General features: G+C 41.6%; 2 protein-coding genes across 2 annotated transcripts; both read left to right on the forward strand.

Moving 5' to 3' along the window:
- Window positions 1-297: 297 nt before the first annotated feature.
- Window positions 298-7,881, forward strand: LOC310938067 (tubulin alpha chain-like). The gene is made up of 4 exons (XM_083902468.1): window positions 298-433; window positions 5,492-5,711; window positions 5,850-5,998; window positions 6,525-7,881. Exons 1-4 carry the CDS (start codon window positions 431-433, stop codon window positions 7,503-7,505), a joined length of 1,353 nt encoding a protein of 450 aa, XP_083758594.1. The 5' UTR covers window positions 298-430; the 3' UTR covers window positions 7,506-7,881.
- A 3,761-nt stretch (window positions 7,882-11,642) lies between these two features.
- Window positions 11,643-15,788, forward strand: nxpe3 (neurexophilin and PC-esterase domain family, member 3; the record flags this gene model as incomplete). The annotated part of the gene is made up of 5 exons (XM_083903221.1): window positions 11,643-11,768; window positions 12,459-13,234; window positions 13,672-13,742; window positions 13,838-14,050; window positions 15,247-15,788. Exons 1-5 carry the CDS (start codon window positions 11,676-11,678, stop codon window positions 15,786-15,788), a joined length of 1,695 nt encoding a protein of 564 aa, XP_083759347.1. The 5' UTR covers window positions 11,643-11,675.
- Window positions 15,789-20,511: the final 4,723 nt, after the last annotated feature.

Genomic DNA, 20,511 nt, shown 5'->3' on the forward strand with positions numbered 1-20,511 from the left:
CAGTATTCGAGTACTTGTTTGGCCCATAGAATATCTCAAACATCTTGTTTTGTCCACAAAACCAAAAGCTTTTAAGTTTTACTGATATTCAAACGGTTGACAATCAAGCTAGCAATCGATTAATCGAACAGTCAGTCGTAATTATTGAAGTTTATTATTGGAGAATGTGGCTATCAGAGTGGTCAAAATGACCTCCACAAGAGGGCGTACTCTCGCTCCTGACAACACTTCCCCCCCCTCCAACCTCCAAAGTGGGATAGTCCGAAAGCCGAGTGGGCGTGGCCTGTAGTTGAATATAGCGGACAGTTTGTCTCGCGCCTGGTAATTTCTTCTCTCCCGGACCACCTCGTCGTCTGCTGTGAGAGCTAACACACGCGCACACTTAAAGTCCCGTTTTTTTTGCGCTCTTTCAAAACAACCAGAAGCTAACATGGTAAGCGCCATTTTAACTGTTTAACCGTTTATTTTTTATGGCTTTTTATAATCAAACGAGTGAAAGTTGGACGTGTGGAGGTGGAGTGGAGTGTGGAGTGTGGGGGTGGGGTGAAAAAAAGTGCGCCATTCAAACGCTGTAGTCGGATTTAAAGGTGCAGTGACCGCTGCGTCAGAAATAGACATTTGCGTCAGTGTGATTGACGGTAAACGCTGTGTGACCTGAGTAAAACAGGTGCCGGTGATTGGGCCACACGTTCGCGGAAACTGCCGCAGTGTCACGGCGGTTATTTGTGGGTCAGAACGGATGAGACATCGGCGTTAGATTCCTTCAAATCTTTGCACTAATCTGTGCTCACTGTGACGCTGGGGTGTGCGCGAGGAATTTGGGTGTGTCTGGAGTAAAAAAAAAAAACAAGAAAAATCCATCGACCAGTCAGGTCGGAGTGAGATTAGTGAAGGGTTTGTGCAGAGCAGGGAGAAGTGGTTTTTCCCCTCCTGGTTTTTTTTTTTTTTTTTTGCGGAACAGGAAACGCGTTTCCCTCCAAATTCAAATTCACTAGAATGTTGTGATTTTATTTTTTTGTAAACGTATGGGAATATAAGAGATAATCCGGGTTAGGTGAAGACACGTGGTGATGACGCATTGTGTAATGTACTTAAGTACAACATTAGCATAGCATATCTGCACTATACTTTATTTAATTTTTTTTTTTTAATTTCACTCCACTGCATGTCCTCTAACTGTCTTTGTTACTCGTTACTACCAAATAAAATCAGAAGAAGAAGAGTTTTACCATGATTCAACGTTAAGGGTAGACTTAGCAGAGCCAGGAATTGAACCCACAACCTTCCAGTTGAAAGACAACTTTAGCTAGCATGGCTCAATCCTAACTCTGATACTTTAAGACTTGTTTAAGTAAAATAATAATTTAACCTTCTACCAAAGTCATTTTCTGGTCAAATATTTGTACTTTTACTCAAGTACTACCTTTTTAAGGTACTTTATACACAAGACTGGGCATACGCAAACCATATTCCAATTGTGAAAAATCCATACTATTTTAAAGTTGGTTTGAGAACCAGTGTCTTAAGTTATATTTATAAATCTAAACAGTGTTTATTTTACGTTATTTGGGTTTATTTTAGATTTTAATTTCACTCCACTGCATTTCCTCTAACTGTCTTTGTTACTTGTTACTACCAAATAAAATCAGAAGAAGAAGAAGAGTTTTACCATGATTCAACGTTAAGGGTAGACCAGCAGAGCCAGGAATTGAACCCACAACCTTCCAGTTGCTAACTTTAGCTAGCATGGCTCAATCCTAACTCTGATACTTTAAGACTTTTTACTATAGAAATATTATTTAAAAAAAAAAAGTAATTTCAATTTCTACCAAAGATATTTTCTGGTGAAATACTTTTACTTTTACTCAAGTATTAACCTTTTAAGGTACTTTATTCACAAGACTGGGCATAAGCAAACTATATTCCCTGTTGTGAAAAGTCCATAGTACTTTAAAGTTGTTGAGAACCACTGTCTTAAGTTATATTTATAAATCTAAACGGTGTTTGTCTTAAGTTTTTAAAAAACCCATTAAAGACTTTAAACTGGTTTAATTCCAGTTCAGTATGCTTCACTTTTACAAAAGTCCAAATTAATACTAGTTACCGCCACAGCTAGCGGCTGTTTTTCGTAATCGAATAAATGACGATTAAATGTTTTGTATGTCTCGTATGAGCAAAGAAAACTCAAAGATATTCACATTTAAGAAGCCAGAGAAATTTCACAAACTTTTGTGATTTTACTGCCCTCTATGATGTTATATTTATTTCAACTATAGTCAAGCACCTCCTACTTTTAGTTATTCTACATTTAGTCGATTAGCATTTTGTTATAAAGACATTTTTAACCCTGGAACACCATTGCCGTGTGGTTTTCACCCGAGCAAATAAATGTATGTGATTTTCATGAAAACAAAGTTTTTATCTTTTTTTAGAAATGTTTTTTGTTCCCAAATTCCTAATTTTCCAGTAATTTTGGAGCATTTTTATATGGTCCCCTCATGATGCTTTTCTTTCATTTTGTTACCCATGACACAGTTCAAATTTGTCATGTATTGATATATTTTGATATATTTTGTACTTTTTATTGGGTGTATTTATTTTGAATTTGAGCGATAGTGTTCTAGGGTTAAATGAACATATATTTTAAATGAAGGTGAACTTTTAAAAAAAATGCATGTACAACATGACTCGGGTTACTGGAATCATAAAACTAAAAAAAATAGTGCTGTCAAATTAAGTCGATTTTGAATTAATTTAAGAAAAATGCTTGTCGAGTCTCGTCTATCAAAGTGTTTTAGGAAGTGTTCTTCCACACACACACACACACACCTTTTTGTGTTGTGTTTGCACAGTGCAATATAAACACAGCTTTTTGGCGTCGTCAGTAAAACCAGTCAAACTGAAATGGTGTCATTGTTTACACTCGCTTACCAGCGCATGTCCGCCTTCATCAAATAGCCCTGATGCATTTTTTTAAAAATACATATCGTTAGTGTTAATCTGCTGTTTTAGCTAACTAACATAGTTCAAAATCCAGTTTCACTTTAGCGCGATGCATTGGAAAGCGTGCGGTGATGGTTCTAAATTGAATAGGTGTCACTTTGGTGTTTTCATTGTGTACAAACGTGGTTCGTACAAACGTCAGGCGCTTGGTATTTGACCTCATTGAGTTGACGTCGCACAACGGCGCGTTGTATTTTTTAAAGTTGGGGGTTTTGGCCTGAAAAAGAATCATCCTCGAGGCTAAACCCATGAGCAAATTAAGATGATCATTTCAAAGAAAAACAACCCGCAGGCACAATACCACAATACCATGGTTTCCACAAAGACACGTATAGGTTCACGTCGTTTTAAATAATAAATGTACCTCAATATGTCGGAATCCGCGTCCACCGTCATTTTAAATGGGTCAAATTTAAGATTTAAGAACCGGCGATGATGACAGTTGGACCACTTTCCTATCCCCTATCCCCTCTGGTGGACTTTCAGAGGGGGTTTCCGGGTGTGGAGAATTGCCGTGTAATTATCTAAACGGCCTAAAGGCTTTCTTGTGCAAGTACTTAAAGAATGTTCTCTTTCTAGATGAAATCTTTCAGTTTTTGAGTGCAATTTTTGTAACACAATTCTAAAAACTTACAATTAAGAACAGCACAGACGGTGTGTGGAGGGCGTGGACCGAATACCATTCACTAATCTGTCCTCTCCTTGTCATTATAGTCCTTTATTATTGTTAGTATTATTATGTGTGTTTTCCTGTGTCACGTGTTTGCTCTTCTTTTCTCAGCCTCATTGACTCCTGCATTGCTGTGTGAGGAGTAGTAGACGAGCGATGCAGGGTATTAATAAGTGTTTTAGTCACTTGATGACACGGACCATGAGGTGGCGCCTCTGTTTATAATCTCTGCTCCCGTCGTACTCCGGACACACCCGACAGGTTTTAAGGAGTGGAAAAGTTTTTGACTTTTGAATTCAGCCACGCACTTTACGGTTACTCACTCATTGTCGTAGTGATTCAACAATTGTCAGTTGCCGTTTTAAATAATTAAAACAGGTTCTCTGGATTTTTTTTTTTTAAGGATAAGAATAAATATGCCTCCTGAAAAGTCAGTAGTTTATACCACTGTCTTTTTGCACATCTGTTGCACATCTAAGGTTAAAAAAAACCATTAAAGTCATGAAACTGGTTTAATTCCAGTTCAGTATTCCCACACTTACACACAAAAGTGCAAATTAATACTAGGTAGGGCTGCCATTATGGATTATTTTCGCAATCAAATAATCTGGCAATCGTTTTGTCCATTAATCAAGTACTAAAATTTTGATCAGTGTTTCCCAAACCTTTGTCTACGAACCAAAATGATTCAGTTTTAGTGATTTTCTTTGTCAAATGGAGCAAAATAAACCAGAAAATATTCACAACTGAGAAGCTGAAAAATCAAAAACCTTGTTTTAATCAGAAAATAAACCACTCTTATAAACTGATTATCGAAATATTTGAGCATGAAGTTAGTAAACGATTGATCTGTTGTTACTTGGAAATTGTGATGTCTTGTTTCGTCCACAAACCAAAAGTCAATGAAATAAGTAGGTTCTATAATGTATTACATGTATAATGTATATGTATTTTTTTTTTGGTCCAGATGACAAAGAACATGATTAAAAACTCAACCTCTTTGAAGTTTGCCGTCCCTTCCTGACATTTCATGGAAAAAACGGATTAATCAATTATGGAAACAGTTACAGGCCTTAATTTGAACGGAGGTAACTGGTGGAACCAGGCAGCGAGCGACCACTATTTTTGGTGGACGGCCTGACGCCGTTTACTCATCCGGTCGCTCGGGCTTCACTGCTGGGTGTCAGGTTAGCATGAGGAACTGAAAATAGCCGGTGAACGGGTGCTCTGATGAAATGGGCCAGTCTCTGTGGGTGAACGTCACCAAGTTTTGCCGTGTGAAATATTGAATGCATGTGGAAAAATCCTCACTGATCCGCGTGGATTAAAGTGAGATTTTAACACGACGCAATAAAATGTTTTCTCCGTGTCCGCAGCCGCTCCCTCCCCCCCTCACTCATCTGTCTTATCACTCCAGAGGGTCAAAGTGCGGTCAAAGATGGGAAAACAAATAAATAAAAAAATGGGCAGCCTGACACAACTCTTCTTTAAACTCCTGATCCAAACAACAACGTTTGAGTGTATTTTGTTTGATAATTATGTCACAAAATGGTAAAAACCAGACAGATGGTTTATTGTTTTTCTTTTTTGATTCTTATCTCCACTTTGCCTCCATCTTGGTTCATGAAATGTGCTCATTGACAGTTGATGAGATCCAGTGACAGCTGCAGTGAATCAACACAAAAGCCCATCCTGTTTCTTTGCTTCCACCTAGTGGCAGAGTGTGGCAGATCTTGGTTATTCGCCTTGCTGTTAAAATCTCTTTCCCTCCGTTCGTTTATGAAAAATAACCCTCTCGTCGTCCTTAATCTCTTCCAGCGCGAATGCATCTCTGTCCATGTCGGCCAGGCCGGCGTCCAGATGGGCAACACCTGCTGGGAGCTCTACTGTCTGGAGCACGGCATCCAGCCGGACGGACAGATGCCCGTGGAGAGCACAAGAGGCAACGACTCCTCCTTCACCACCTTCTTCAGTAACACCGGCGCCGGGAAATACGTCCCCAGAGCGGTCTTTGTTGACCTGGAACCGACGGTCATAGGTCAGTGGTTCTCGAGTGATGCGACGGCTGCATGTTGCATGAATTATTGTTTTCATTACCTATCTATCCCTACCTACCTACCCTCTACGTCTCTTTAGTTGAGTAACCGTCGTCATGTCTTGCTCTTGAATTCCCCAGATGAGGTGCGCACAGGGATATACCGCCAACTCTTTCACCCCGAGCAGCTGATCTCGGGAAAAGAGGACGCAGCCAATAACTACGCTCGCGGTCACTACACCATCGGCAAAGAGCTGATCGACTCCGTGCTGGACAGGATCCGCAAACTGGTAAGACTTTGACAAGACAGTTGTGGCCCTTTTCCACCTATGGTCCCCGCTCGCCTCAGCACGGCACGGTTTAAGTTGGATTTCCACTACAAAACTGATGTTTTACACTTGATTCTCGTGTCGGACGTCTCTTCCTGTGACGGCACTCTGGCGTCGTCACGCGTAGCATCGCCTCGGCTCGGCAGAGCATATGCTAAAAAGAACCTGGTTCCAGGTGCTACGCTAATGGAAACACAACTTTTTGTTTTAGTGGAAACACGCCATTACACTGGCCTCTGCGCCCACCCCCAGCACCATCCCTTTAGCATCATTCCATACATTCACTTCTTTGTTAAAAACATGTTGAGCCAAGCAGCGAAGAAGATAAGATAAGATGGTCCTTTCATTAGTGCCGCAATGGGGGGGATAGGTGGTCCAGATCCAAAATAAGTGGTTTAGGATCGGCCTAAACCCTGCTTCTCATGTGATGCTTTAGTAATGATGATGCAGCTTTACTTGGGTTTTGATTGACTATTCTTTCTTTCAGTCTGAGCAGTGCCTTGGTCTCCAAGGATTCCTGGTCTTTCACTCTTTCGGTGGAGGCACTGGCTCGGGTTTCACGTCCCTGTTGATGGAGAGACTCTCTGTTGACTATGGCAAGAAGTCAAAGCTGGAGTTCGCCATCTACCCCGCGCCGCAGGTGTCCACTGCAGTCGTTGAGCCGTACAACTCCATCCTGACCACCCACACCACGCTGGAGCACTCCGACTGCGCCTTCATGGTGGACAACGAGGCCATCTACGACATCTGCCGCAGAAACCTGGACATCGATCGCCCGTCCTACACCAACCTCAACCGCCTGATCAGCCAGATTGTGTCTTCGATCACGGCGTCGCTGCGATTCGACGGCGCCCTGAACGTCGACCTGACGGAGTTCCAGACCAACTTGGTGCCTTACCCTCGTATCCACTTCCCCCTGGCCACCTACGCCCCGGTCATCTCCGCCGAGAAAGCCTACCACGAGCAGCTGTCTGTGGCCGACATCACCAACTCCTGCTTCGAGCCGGCCAACCAGATGGTGAAGTGCGACCCCCGTCACGGTAAATACATGGCCTGCTGCCTGCTGTACCGCGGCGACGTGGTGCCCAAAGACGTGAACACCGCCATCGCGAACATCAAGACCAAACGCAGCATCCAGTTCGTGGACTGGTGCCCCACTGGCTTCAAGGTCGGCATCAACTATCAGCCTCCGACCGTGGTCCCCGGTGGAGACCTGGCGCAGGTGCAGAGGGCCGTGTGCATGCTGAGCAACACCACAGCCATCGCCGAGGCCTGGGCCCGCCTGGACCACAAGTTTGACCTCATGTACGCCAAGAGAGCCTTCGTCCACTGGTATGTCGGGGAAGGCATGGAAGAGGGCGAGTTCTCTGAGGCCAGAGAAGACATGGCTGCTCTGGAGAAGGATTACGAAGAGGTGGGCATTGACTCGTTTGAAGAGGGTGAAGATGAGGAAGGAGAAGAATATTAAAACGGACTTTACTTGGTAAACAAAATGTTTACTGATTATCGGCTGATTATTTATCCTACCTACAACCTTAAGTTCAGAAGATATATATTTGTTGTGCCATGAAAGTTATTGCTTTTACATTTTTTTTTTTTTGGGCTGTAAATTCACACTAGTTTTTATCGGAAATCCAAAAATGTTTTTGCACAACTTCCTTAGATGCAGGTGCGTTGGAAGGTTGAAGAGTGTTTTTCAAAGATGTTTTGGAGTGACCAAAACGAATAAATAGGGCTTTATTTTTTTTCTCCTAAAGCTTAATCAGTGAATATACATTGTTCATATTTTTCATTGCTGAAATCTGTATTGTTGCACAATAAATCCCTCACTCCACTTACTCATCTTTTCCCTTCTGTTAACCTTTTGAGTCGATCCCATGTTCAACATATTGTGCCGTGATCGACCGATTTCTGAGAGAATACTAAAGCTACTTCACTATCTCAATCGTAACTTACTTTCTCATCTTTTTGACTCATTTTTTCATGATTTTAGCCCAGTTTTGAATTCAACTATTGGAAAAAAAATTTGCTTAAGGCAGCAAACGTGGGGTTTTGTTTCCGACTGAAGACATTTTAGGACACTAGCTACTTAACGACTTAATTTAACCCTATTAAACCATTTTAATCATATTTACTACACAAGTGTCTGAGACCCATGTCTTATCAACACGATTAATTATTTCCTTTAAAACCTGATACCTGTATACCTGTATTCTGCCCCCTGGTGGATTATCCCTGCTTTTTGGCCTTTTCAAAAATGGCTACTGTCGTTAAATCATCCACACACCTTTGGCGGGAAAGTCTTTTCAAGAAGTTACGGAAAGAATAACACGGATATTGTTAATCCTTTTTTAAAATAAACACCGTCTGTTTTCAAACCATGTGCAATCACGTGCGGGGGTTACGATAACCTTAAAATCGCGCAATCTCTGGTTTTAAGGCAAGTGTGTACACAACAAGAGCACGGATGCACATATGGAGACTAAAATAGCACCAAATGGAGAAACGTGTCCCAAAATAAACGTATTGCATTTATTAGAGTTGCCACTAACGATTCTTTTCATCGTCGTATTGACCGTTTGGTCAAAGAAAAATATTTTTCTCAAATATCTTGATTTGTCCGCGAACCCAAATTGGTAAATTTTAACTGTTTCTTTGTTATATAGTGCTAAGAAACCAAAAAAACTGTTTTCATATGCAAAAAACCTTACTTTAGTATACAGTTTAGTACTTAGTGGTACAACAGGTATGTATTTGTACTTTATTTAATTGTAGTTGAAAGGCAACTCACCCTACCACTGAGCCACCATGGCTCTTTTTTTTTAATATTTCGACTTTGGATACTTTTGAAAAAGTGTCTTCCAACTTCTACCAGTCATTTTTTGGTAAGATACTTTGGGGGTCTGTCATTTTATGATTTCCACTCTCACACACAAGAAAACATCTTTTCTCATTTTGTTTATTTTTCTTTATATTTCACCACTAAATCAAAAATAGTTTTTTATTTGGCTTCCATAGCGTAGTTTGTCTAATTTTAATTACAAAAATAATATTTATTATTACAATTTTAAGCTATACAGAACCTTCAACATCTTAAAATGTATTTTTATTTTTATTGTTTGAACGGTAATTACTGTTGCAAATTTATTTGTCTCAATAAAGTTTTTATTTGTTGTCTAAAATTCTGAGTCAACGTACAGTGACTGACCGCCAGAGGGCGCAATATGACATCTCCATTACTCGGTGGTTGCAGTGATTATGGAAGGGGGGGGTGTTAATCATCACGTGACTGCAGATATCGAACATGTTTGTTTTGACTCAGAGAGAATCAAACTACAGATTTCTGCCATACATAGTGCAGATTTTCTTTTAAAAGACAGAACGCTCCGTTCGAAAAATGTCTCGTTTATTTTTAACCAGGCAAAGTCATGTTAGCCCCGCCCCCCCCCAACGGGAGCAGCCAGCAACCATAGCGACCGCCCCCCCCTCCTCCCTGCCCTCTCCAAGTGTGAACATCCACCGACACTGATGTTCGTCCTCAGCCGCTGCTCCAGCCTCTGTCCCCGGCGTTCCAAACGGACTCACGCCCGCCTCCGCCTCCAGCTGTCTGCCCCGATGTTACGCTAACGTGCCGCCGGTTAACCGTGAGTATAAACCCGGCTCTTTATGTGTTGTTATAATTCGCGTATGGAAGAAAACACGCTTGCAGTCACCACCACCGCAGCCGCTGTCGCTGTTTTATAGACGACGTGACAAGATGGGGATTTACGATGGATCGAAGCGGATCGCATACACGATTTTAGCTGTGGACGTAAAAGAAAGAAGGGTTATAAGAGCTCTGTGATAAGACACAGCGGCGTAGTGGAGAATTATGTTTTTTTTTTTTAAGGGGGGGGGGGTTCAATGGTTTGGTCCCACGGTCTAAAAACATGCAGATTTGGGGATTAGGCGAATTGGATGTGTGGCCCTGGGATGGACCGGCGACCCGTGCAGGTACGGCTGTACAGAAGGGATGTGGATCTTTGGGTGGCTCACGATTCGATTCAAAATCGATTCAAACGATTCTCAATTCAAAAATTGATACAATGCAAAACAGTGTGTTAAGGCAAATTATGGCATCAAAACAATGCAGTTTGTATAAGATAATGTCATAATGTGATCACACAAAGGCAAACTTAAGACAAAAGTTAACGTTTATTCATTCAAAACTAATCAAAACTCGCTTACTGTACAAAAAAATTACTTGCATAAATAAAAGCTTAGGCTAGCTGCCTTTTTCTCCCAGAAGTTACAAAAATAAACTGTACACAAATAATACAAACGGGTGTTGTTGTTTTGTTTTTTTTCAAAAATCGATTTTTGAAGTTTACGAATCGATCCAGAATCGTGATTCTTATGTGAATCTATTTTTTTCCCCACCCCTACTGTCCAGATTTTTACCGGCTGCTTCTTACAGCTCAATAAACTACCCTCTGGAAAGGGCGACCAGAACAAGTATGGCGGACAACTCGAGTGTCTTTAAGAGGTTTTATTCTAAACACAACTCAATACACTACTTAATAGGTTGTAAACCGGCAAAGCATACAGGTTCTGATGATCAGTTACAGATGACGACAAACAAATAAGGGGTTAGCTATATGCAAGAATTGCCTTGGATGTTAAAGCTTTGATTGCGACTGCTTTTATGACAATCTCACTCTGATTCCGCACAGAACGCGCTGAACAACTGCTAGAAAGTTCTACACCTACTGAACAGAAATTTTATCGAAATCGCAATACAACTACTGCAATTTGGTATTTGTTTACGCCAAAATGTGTGTCACACAAATTTTTACATTCATTATTGTCTTCATCTATACACATCGTATTCTACAGGCTGAAGAGAAAACAGATGAAAACATCATCTGCACAAATATCAGACAGTAATCCTTTTAAATATGTTTTTCGGATGAAAAGGAGTAATACATTTAAAAAAAAAAATTTTTAAACCACCATTCCTAGGATTTAGTGAATTTACAATTTATTCAAAATCGTTCAACCTTATGTCCAGGGCGTGACCCCGCAACTAACGATTATTTTTGTAATCGATTAGTCTGTCGATTATTTTCACGATGCATTGTTTAGTCCATAAAATGTCAGAAAACTAGGGCTGAACGATTTTGAATAAATCACTACCAGTACAGCCAAAATATTTGCATTAAAAATAATATTTTGCAGACTGCAAATCATGTTTCACTTTCAGTAGAGTCTCAGCTGCCGAGCAACCACGGGTTGCCAGTTACATCAGAAAACGAAACCTAAAAGACCTCGGTATTTTGAATTTGAATGTAGTAACCGTTTTTGGTCACATTCTTACATATGGCGCCTTTAAGAAGCAGAAACAATCAGATATCTTGTTTTAATTATGAAAAAAGCTTCAAACCGACTCATCGATTCTCAAAATAGTTGACGATTCATTTAGTAATCGATTAATAAGCCCATTGTGCAGCCACATAACATGTCTCTGTGCTTGTCTTTTATTTTTCAGCCTTTGGTCTGTCGAGTTTTCCGTCCTCGCCGTCGCGTTCGTCGTCTCGATGAACTGACGGCAGAGGAAGCAGAAATGGGGCCCGACCACAGGAGACCGGAGGAAGCCGCCATGTGTCGAAACCCGTCCAAATACGCCCTCGTCTTTCTCTCCCTCGCCCTGTTCGGACTCATCTTTCTACTCGGCAACATCCGCACTGTGGAGGTGAGGGAGGGGGCGGTTAACGCTTTATTTGGCTAGCCACGTGTTTTACTTTCATTTTATTTTCAACACGCCATACAGACGTAATGTGTACGCGAAGAAGTATGCGATGTTATGCCAGGCATGAAATCCAAATATTACCCAACCACTTAAATTCCATAAATACGACAAACTGTAGTTCTTAAAATGTAGTATATATGTATTTAAAAACACACACGCATACACATGATATTATCTTAATTTTAAGAGTCAAATAGGGTTTTTTGCAGCTCCAGATTAAGTGTTTTTTAGGTCAACTTTGTACTCTTTAACTCTTTAGCACTTTTTAAACGAATAAGTAATACACTCTATACATTGTTAATGTGGTAAATGACTATTCTAGCTGCAAACGTCTCCATTTCCAGAGTTCTAATGGTACATTGTGTTTGCTAATGGCGTTAGAAGGCTATCGGATGATTGGAAAACACTTGGTCAATGATGTTTGCTGGTTCTTTGACGAGAAGGCAAAATTATCTTTGATAAAAATCATTATTTCTAGTCTTGTCAATGTCTTGACTATATTTTCTATTCATTTTGCAACTCTTTTCATGAATAAAAGTGTGAGTTTTACACGGACCCCGGTGACCCCAAACGTTTGAACGGTACACCCATAGTCACCTGTTGACAGTGACGCCCCCCTCTGCCTCTCTTTAGAAGTGGAACTGCAACAAGATTTCCACCCTCGACCAGCTACGGCGCACCTTCCAGACCTCCTTCGTCCACGCCCCCTCTTTCCACAACAACAGCTCCTTCTGTGCCTACGTGGGTCAAAAACCCTCGCCCGAAGAAGAGCTCGAGGAGCGCTACCTGTTGGACTCCATTGCCTGGCCTGGACCCCCGACTTCCTCCGCTCCGGCGCCCTTGCGCCTGACGAGCGACCCGGTGCACAGTCTGTTCGCCATCCTTTCCAACAAAGGAAGGAAGGAGTGGTGCGTCGGCGACCAGCTGGAGGTGCTCATCCAAATGCACGACTTCCAAGGTCGCCCCAAGCACTACGGCGGAGATTTCCTTTTGGCCAGGCTGCACACTCCGGAGCTCGGCGCAGGTGTCGCCGGTAAAGTCTTGGACCACAAGAACGGATTTTATTCCGCGCTCTTCCCGCTCCTCTGGGAGGGATCTGCGCAGGTGGAGATTACGATGGTGCACTCCAGCGAGGCCATCGCCGTGCTGAAGCGGCTGAGGGAAAAGCGGCCCGATCGGGTGTTTTTTAAGAGCCTTTTCCGCGTGGGATACCTGTCTGAAACCACCGTGTGTAACGTGTGCCTGCCTCCCAGTGACAAGCCGCTGTGCAACTTCACAGACCTCAACACCGGCGAGCCCTGGTTCTGCTACAAGCCCAAAATGCTCAGCTGTGACACCAGAATCAACCACTCCAAAGGAGGCTACCTGGAACACCTCATCACAAACAAAGAGGCTTTACTCTTCCAGAGGTTTGTGCTGGTACTTTGTTTTATTATGGGATATTTAACAACCAAAAACAAATGACTCATCTGTGTGACAGTCTGAAAGCTTATTGTTAAGGATTTTCTTTGTAGGAATTGGTGGCTTCTAGGGTTGCAAAATAATGGGAACTTTCCAAATTGGAAGCATTCCATGGGATTTGTGGAAATGAACAAGAACATTTTCAAAATTGAAGGTTGGGAACTAGGGAAAAAAAACATTGCGATCTCTATATTATTTACTGACATATTCACGATTCTCTGGCACGTTTTGGTTTGTTGTGCTTAGCCAAGAATCATAGCATAAACAAAATAAACTTGTGCTTGAGCTTAAGGGCAGTCACAGATTTGTATTTGGGCTTTAGTAACAGGAATATTTATCATCATTACACTGAAACATTACATTGTTTTTGTTTTGTTTTTTCTAGTGCCGTGAACATCAAAGTACAAATTCACGCTTCAGGACCTGACAGAGTTACGGTGCTGCCTCCTAAGAAAGGTAGACTTCACCAGACGTCACCTTCTTCATGTTTCATTGTTTTAATTCAGTTAAATACATTCATCGACTTGTTCAATTGGTTTTTTTTTTGTCAGACAAAGTGGAGGTGAAGGGCAAATCGGACGCCGGTAAGGTCGTACCGTCTGGATATTACTACGGGGACTCGTGGAGGCAGCTGGGCGGAGTTAAAATGCATCGGTTCGACAATTCCTCGGCCGCCACTCGGTGTCTGAAGGACAAGATGATCTACCTGTACGGAGACTCCACCGCCAGGCAGTGGTTCGAGTACCTCGTTTCTTTCCTCCCAGGTCAGTTTTGTCTTTTTGTTTAGTATTTCTTGGACTTAGTGACGGAGGAAATAGTGGAGCAACACTGTCTGTCAAAGTCAGCTTTATTGTCAATTCTTCACATGTACCAGACATACAAGGAATCGATAAGACGTTTCTCATTCGCCCGCGGTGAAACAGTTAAAGTGCACAGGCACACAGATGGACAGACATTCCTAATACTGAACTAAAGAACCTAAATTTAACATATGAAATATAAAATATACAACAAATAAAAATACAAAAGTTTTCTGTGGGCTTGTATTGTTTGTAGCTTCAAACCGTGCGAAGTAGCTGTTGAGATTGTCATCGCAGATCTGTGGCGCAGGCTTGTAGTCCGTGATGGTCTGAATGCCCTGCCACAGGCTCCGTGTGTCTCTGCTGTCTTTGAAGTGGCAGGTTATCTTTTTTGTATAATCCTGTTAGCTTTCCTGGTGGACTGCTCCTGTCTGCCATGGCTTCTGGTTAGCCCGAGTGATGATGGTCTTTGTGTGGGTCAATGCACTTCCGGATGTAGGAGTTCACAGTGTCTGTGTACTCTTCAATGTCTGTGTTGTTGTTGTTGTTGTTGTTGTATGTGGCTGCTTGCTTGAACCAGTCTGTTGTTGCGAAGCAGTCCTGAAGAGCAGACAGTTGTACAGCAGAGTCGGGGGTGTTGTCGTTTAACCATGTCTCGGTGAAAACGAGCACAGAGCAGTTACTCACTGTTCGATTCGCTGACCTCAGCAGTCGTAATTGATCCATTTTGTTGTCCAAGGATTGTACATTCGCCAGGATGATAGATGGTATGGATGTATTATCGGACAAACACATATTAAATTCTTTCTCTTTTTTTGCCATTTTCAGACGGGGATTATGGAAAATTCTGGATTTTTAACCTTTACAATACACACACTTGATCTTGACATGCCATTTGACTTGGCATTAGCTATGTTTACATGTGTAAATCTCTTCATTGACTGGAATTAGGGCTGAACAATTGTTTGTTGTTATTATCATTTGTTCCAAATGCGTACCAAGATATAATCTCAGATGAATTATTGTCTCGATCCAGACACGTCTAACGCCCAGCACGATATTTCTCCACACCGGACAACTCCCCGAAACATGACACTTCAGTGCGTGTCTGAACGTAGCTTAACTCACCGGATCTTTTATCTACTCTCTCTCCTCCACAGAGCTGAAGGAGTTCGACCTGCACAGTCCTAAAAACGTCGGGCCGTACATGGCGGTGGACAGCGCTCACAACATTCTCTTGAATTACCGCTGCCACGGCCCGCCCATCCGATTCACCGCCGTCACGTCCAGCGAGCTCAGGTACGTGTCCAACGAGCTGGACGGCCTTGCCGGGGGTCCCAACACCGTCGTGGTCCTCAGCATCTGGTCCCACTTCAGCACTTTTCCCGTGGAGGTGTACATACGGCGGCTGCGCCACATTCGGCGGGCGCTGGCACAGCTTCTGGACCGAGCGCCGGAGACGCTGGTCGTGATCCGCTCGGCCAACCTCCAGGTCTTGGACCAGCAAGTGAGCCTGTTCAACAGCGACTGGTACTCGCTGCAGCTGAATAAGGTCCTCAGGGCCATGTTTAAAGGAATGAGTGTTCTGGTGGTGGACGCCTGGCAAATGACTTCAGCACATCACCTCCCCCACGCCCTCCATCCGCCCCAAGCCATTATCAAGAACATGGTAGACCTGCTTCTGTCCTACATTTGCCCGTAGAAGGATAAAGGGCAGTGAGTCAGTGATCGGTGCGCTAGTGGAAGAGTTTGAATCCAACAAAAATTATCCCAATCCAAATTCACGATATGAAAAATACGCTTTACTGTCGTTTTTGTTTGTTTTGATCCACTTTTATCCAGTTGGTGTCAAACAAGCACAAATCCTACAAATCCCCGACGCTACGAGGATTGGACGACTCATTTTTTTTTTCTTAAATGATATCAGACGCAGCCTTCTGTCAGAAATCAACCTTCAGTTGATGATTTTTTACATGCACAATAATGGGAAACCGATAATGTTACAAAAGACATGATTGTCGTCACCAAAAAAAAAAATTACGTCCAATTCGCACTTGTTTTATAATGTCCGTCTACATTTACTGATTAGCTAAAGACAGTAGTGACTGGTGATAAAAAATAAAAAAAAAGTGGAAAAAAAGCACTATTACTAGAGATAGAGAGAGAGAAAGAGATGTTCTTTATGAATTATGGAGCACGGCGACTGTGTCAAACGCACAAATGTACTGTGAAGAAGTTCTATAAAGACACGATGGACTCAGTCGTCGCCCGCCCTGCTTCACCCGTGCCAACGCTGACGCTGCCAGATATAATACTGGCACGACTCAGCTATTTTATTAAGGATATTCATTGCTGGAATAAGGTCTTATTCGGGTAATGTTTACAGGGAGGGATAAATCGATTTACGCGACAGTTGAGCGTTAACGGCAGGTTTGGTCACCAGCTGAGTGATGTTGAATGACAGTCTTGACCGTAGAGTTTGATTGGCGGGGGGGGGGGGGGTCTGAACGGAAAGCCGAAGCACGTTCACATGCACGCACACTTTCATGTTACCGGTGGCCGTGCCTTAGAAACGTCAATATTTACAGTGTGCACAGCTTGGTACGCGCCATACTGGGGTCTTCTTTAATAGCACATTATGTTCCCTTTGAAAAGGGTAATGGACGATAAAATACAGCATTTCTGGAAGCTTCAAAACAAAGTCATAACACTGTAAATTGTACCATCGGATTCTCTTGTAAGAGATTTGTCTTGACTTTACTTGCCTGCTGTTTTTCTTTTGATCTGCACGAATCGTATTTATTGCCAGAAATGCCCAAAAAAACACAAAAACGTTTGCGAAATAATTGTGCTGACGACGCGATAGCCAATCAGCGTTGAGATTCTCCGAATGACGTCACACATCGCGTTCGGCGTGATCTACACTGAAGCTACGATGGTGCCGCCCCCTATGTTTTCAGATTTCCACGTTGCAGAAAACAAAGAATCACAGAATTGAGCAATGAAAATGGAAATCCACTGTTAAACGCGGAACGATTTGTCTGAAATGTCGCATTCTCTCAGAGTTCTGTACGTTTTGCAGAGATGGCAATGTGGCCGTCTGAGACGCAACACGCCGCCGTCGTCTAAAAAGGTTACGAACTTCAAAAGTAAACGCTTGAGAGGCGGAGTCAGGTGATATGTTGTTGCGCACACTCCACCACTTCTGCTTCTAAAGCTCGTGAGAAGAACAAGTGAAAAACTAGCATGTTAACAAACGGGAGCTTCTACAAAGAACAAATACAGCTATAACAAGCATGTCGGCAGATTCGAGAGGAGAATTCGTCCATTACGCTAGAAAAGCTAATGAAGCTACGGCTGTTTCTAGCCTGGAGGGGGGCGTGGCCTGAACACGACAAACTCACCCGATGTATGAAAAGTATTATCTTGAAGTTCTATCTTGCCATAATATGCTTGAAATCGCTTAAAAAATGTTGTGTCTGAAGTCCGTGGATTCGTTTTATGGAGACGTTTATGTTTTGTCGATGGCTTTTATTCGGTCGTATTTTAAGACACGTTTTGCCACCTTTTTTTTTTTTTTTTTTAAGTTTATCATGAATTAAGTTAATAGAAGATCAACATGGTTATCTGAATGTGTGCAGAGAGATAATGTGAAACAGAAGTCGAGAACTGTACGCGAGTTTGTCTGGGAATCCGTCCACCAGTCACTCCGTCCATCCCATTCATGTAAACGCGATAACTCGAAGGATAACTTGAAGGAATATCTTCCATAGTTTATATGTATATATACGTGTATATATATATATATATGTATATATATATATATACATATATATACACACTGTGTGTCACATATAGAGCTGCAACGATTCATCAATTATGAAGTGATGATTGGTTTGCGTGTTTTTTTTTTTATCATTACTCAGCTCCTTAAATGTGAATAATTTTGCTCTGTATGTGACACAGAACTAGCTAAAAAAAAAAACGGAATAATTTTTGGTTTGTGGACAAAAACACGACTCATCATTTCCAGGTTTGGACATAACCAGCAGATTAATCGATTTTATGGAAATAATCGTTTGCTAGTTGCAGCCCTAGTCACATGTCATTACACTGAGAGTATTTTCTGTGTGCGTATGCAGTACTTTCATTTCAGTTTTTTAAAGCTCATGTTGTTCATTGTTGTAAACTAGAGCTTTTCTCAATCAAAACAATGAGAAAGGACCTAGTTTGGGGGGGAATCGGTGGGATCATGGAAACTGTTGCGTAATTCCCGGGGGAATTTTCAAACATGGAAACTTTCCATGGGAGATTATGGTTAACAAACATACAATTGGTAAATAATATATTGTAGCATCATCTTTATCTGAAACAGATTTGATGCAAATACAGTAAAAACAGTGACGCACACTACTTACTGTAGGCCATGCCCCCCTTCATTCATGCACTGCGCATTCATCTTCTGCCCCCTGCTGGAGGGTTTTCTGTAACCATACAAAAATAATTCACACGTGAGTTGTAAAAAAACACAAGTTCCCGCGGAAAGTTTCTGTGAATTTACCGGGAAATGTGTCGCCCCCCGGTGGTGTGTGAGATAAAGCAATAATGTGCCTACTGTGTTTTATATGGAACTCGGAGCTGTCCTGTCCTTTTCTAACACTTTTTTAAAAAGGGACACAAGTTGGCCATGTGCCGACGGTGAGCTCAAACTGTGAAATTGAAGCTGGGACTGAAATGTCTGTGCAGTACTATAAATGTCACAATTACACTCTCTATATTATAATAATAATAGGAATATTTTTCATGGATTAATATATTTGTCTCAGCACCGTTTTGATCACAAACACATTTCCTTATCTCATAACTTCTACACGTTAATGAGGAGGAGAGTTTTCATGAAGCCAAAGAGTGTAACAGCTCGACACCAGAGAGTCTGACTGAACGTCGTCACGCTAACTTTCGTCACCAGGTGATGAGTTAATATAATAAAAAAATAACAATTCTGGACTTGAATTTTTTGAGCCTTCTCACGTGTTCATCAGTGCTACTGTGCTGTGTGTATGCAATGCAGATGATCCACAGAGTGGAGTTGGTATTAAAAGGACACTTGAATGAAGAACAATGACTGCGTTTTTATTTGTGTGCCTGTGTGTGTGTTTTATTATTTAACCCTTTAACACCCAATTTTTTTCAGAATAACTTTAAATATCTGCCTGTAAAAAATAGTGCTTTAACAATTTAAAATGAAGTAAAACAGAAAGTAGTACTGATTTTTGATTACAGATTGATTCATGTAATTTAAATTGTTGGTTTTTTCAGTCATTTTGTAGAGCTCATGTAGGTTTTATTTTGTTTTTGTTGTTATTTTAGAGAAAACATTAATTCCCCTGAAGTAATATCGAAGGTCAGAACCACATTGGGTCTTCATTCTGGCGCAAACATAAAATAATTTGAGTCATTTGAGTCATCATTTTTACAGTCAAACACACCGCGGCGCGCGCACAGCACACTAGCTAGTGGTGCTCGGTAAATTCTCCCCGGGCAGCACAGGTGCGTTACTTTAGTTCCGCTTATGTTATCGCATTCCTCAAAAACAGAAACATTTCAAAACGAGACTGAAGTTTATGCTTTTTTTTCTAAAATCAAAGTAACGTTAATAGATTTTTAAGACCTTTTAAAATTGTATTTAAGACCTTTTATGAGATTTGAGGAGATTTTAAGACATTTTAAGGCCTTAAATTCAAATTTTTGGATTTAAGATTTTTTAACACGCTGCAGATACCCTGATAAAACTCCACTTCAGGTTTCACTTTATACTCATTATGAAGGAAATTCCCCACCTTGTGTTTAACACGTATTAAGTGTTTTTCGACTGTTATGATTTTGTACACTTAAACAAACCAAGAAACTGCGTTTCTGTTGTACTTACAGCAGAAAACCGAATTCCGAGTCCAGTCCAGCCTAACTCGGAATCCGGTCCGGGTTTTGCAGCAAGTTAGTGGCGAGGGAAGCCTGTTCTCAACAGACGATAAGAAAGAGACTCAGAAAATAACCCGTAAACTAGCAAATATGAGCGTTTTCTTACTCATAAATAGATAATTATTGTGTCAGTGGTGAAACACAGAAACTACATACAAATAATTTGAAGTATAACTTACGTTAGAGATTAAATCTCCTGCTGCTGCACGGAATTAGCTTTACCGAGGAAGTTGAACACTGGCGCGCGCTTGTGTCAACCAATCAGAAAGAAGGGATTGTGTGAAAGCGGGAATTTTTTAGGGGCGGGGCTTGTCATTGATACCCAATGAAAAAACGAAGATGCGTTCAATACTCACTCTAAATTCACGTAGATAAAGCTGGACCTCTTGTCTTCAGACATAAAACTTTTTTGGGGAAAAAAATACATTCTTAAAACTTAATTCCTG

Source organism: Microchirus variegatus, assembly GCF_963457635.1.
Source record: "Microchirus variegatus genome assembly, chromosome: 16".
NCBI classification, from domain to species: Eukaryota; Metazoa; Chordata; class Actinopteri; order Pleuronectiformes; family Soleidae; genus Microchirus; species Microchirus variegatus.

Excerpts from the sequence above, each read along its gene's own strand:
- LOC310938067 (XM_083902468.1), top strand. Across the intron at positions 5,712-5,849 it reads CCTGGAACCGACGGTCATAG|ATGAGGTGCGCACAGGGATA; the intron begins GTCAGTGGTTCT and ends TGAATTCCCCAG. Across the intron at positions 5,999-6,524 it reads TGGACAGGATCCGCAAACTG|TCTGAGCAGTGCCTTGGTCT; the intron begins GTAAGACTTTGA and ends TCTTTCTTTCAG.